Here is a 1,740-nt window from a genome sequence, read left to right as displayed (position 1 = left end):
AATCACAACAAAGGCAAGCTTCATGAGCTCTTTCTTTAAAACTACTCATAACATAACCTTTCATTTCTTTATCATATGCACATGTCTATACTGACCAGTTGTACTGTATTAAATTGATTATCATTGAGGAGTGACGTACATGTACAGACAGACAGATCACAGTGGTCTCGTACTAGTAGGACTCACTCATGCTCACCACAATTATATTATAATACTTACCAGTTCTTTCCATTCCATTTTGTTTATATTTAACAACCAACAGTCACTGGTACCCAATCCACCCACCACTAGTAGGTGTGGTCCTGAGCTACAGTTGATCAATACACTGGAATGACAATTTCTCTCCTTAGGCCACTGTACTGATCCTCCAGGATTAGAAAACCTTTTACATTTCTAAAACAATAAAATATTTAATTATCATAAAACACACACAATACATTAACTAATACTTTAGGATAAATACTGTAGGACTATATACATGTATTCGCATGCAGTAATAATTGAAAACCATGGAAACCGAATGCTTTTTTTAATTGAAAACAGTGCAATATTGAAACAGTTATTTTTAAGAAATCAAAAATTAAGACCTTTTCACCAAAAAACATGAAATTCTGTACCCTCAAAATTTACAACCTGTATGGTATCCATTTAAGAGCATACATGTAACTCTACCCCACTACTAAGGCCCTCCCTCATTGTTTACACAAGTACATGTAGCTATTATTAGTCACTGGTTAAATTAGGGTTTTAAAGTACACCTGCAAGTCACAATTAATACACACCCTAAGCCTAAGGTAATTAAAGGAGCACGGACACAGAAGCGCATGCATGCTATGGCTTCACGTGCGCAAGCAAGAATACGGACCAACAAAGGGTGTGGCATTGCGAGCCATGTGATACAATGGATTCTGGATCTTCAATTGTAAGTGTCTCCACCGTGACTCCTTTTCATACATACACTTACTGAAGGATTTCTAGCATTATGATGCTTAGTACCAAGCCTCCAGTCCAGCATTATTTCTTTGTAGGTGAGCTTTGACGGTCGCCATTTTGTCACTCTCACGTGAGCTGAAACCTACGTCATCTTGATTATTTGGTCTAAAAATCAAGATGACGCGCTTCCGTGTCCGTGCTCCTTTAATACAATTATACTAATAATACACTCACCACTGATGTATCAGTAAATTCAAATACATATACATCATTACTCCATCTCAGATCACCAAAATAACCACCAAACAATATAGCAGTGGTATTAATTATTGATGTTAAAGTGAAGTCATTAATAGGAGGTGGTCTGTCTCCAGTGACAGTTGGTGAAGTCCATTCACCTAAAAATAATAAAAATAATATACAGAACACACACACACACACACACTGCCCTCAAGTGGTTCCTGGGCTCAAATAGACACCCTCCATTGGCAAAGATATATCTACTGCCCTCCATTAAATGACACATTATAGCCCTGTTTACACTATGCCCTTAAAGCGGTTTGGAACCGGTTTAGAAATAATTGTCAGAATGGCTAAGGCCACGAAGTGGCTGCAAGCTATTCTAGATTATATGAAGAAGGTGAAGTCGATCATATCAACTGTGTTTGGCCAGTTTTCTTAACTTACAGCTAATTTGTAGTTAACTAACTAATTTTAATAACTTTTGGTCCGCCCATCCGCCCACTTGCCTCACTATATAAGCCCCTGCTTCAGCCATCTTCCTTGGCCTTTGATTAGCTCCTCCTC

The 1,740-nt window shown here is 37.9% G+C and overlaps 1 protein-coding gene across 1 annotated transcript in view; it reads right to left on the bottom strand.

The window, feature by feature from the left end:
• Positions 1–67: 67 nt before the first annotated feature.
• LOC109589324 (kelch domain-containing protein 1-like) overlaps positions 68–1,740 on the bottom strand; it is a 7,268-nt gene continuing 5,595 nt past the window's right edge. The window contains exons 4-5 of the mRNA XM_020005428.1: positions 1,168–1,331; positions 68–393 (exon numbers count right to left, since the gene is read on the bottom strand). Of these exons, the coding sequence (XP_019860987.1) occupies positions 202–393; positions 1,168–1,331 (356 nt within the window). The 3' untranslated portion in view covers positions 68–201. The remainder of the gene's footprint in view (positions 394–1,167; positions 1,332–1,740) is intronic.

Source organism: Amphimedon queenslandica, unplaced genomic scaffold (genome assembly GCF_000090795.2).
Source record: "Amphimedon queenslandica unplaced genomic scaffold, v1.1 AMPQUscaffold_11432, whole genome shotgun sequence".
Taxonomy (NCBI): domain Eukaryota; kingdom Metazoa; phylum Porifera; class Demospongiae; order Haplosclerida; family Niphatidae; genus Amphimedon; species Amphimedon queenslandica.
Note: the sequence above shows the minus strand (reverse complement) of the source record. Positions and strands in the feature narration are given on the sequence as shown.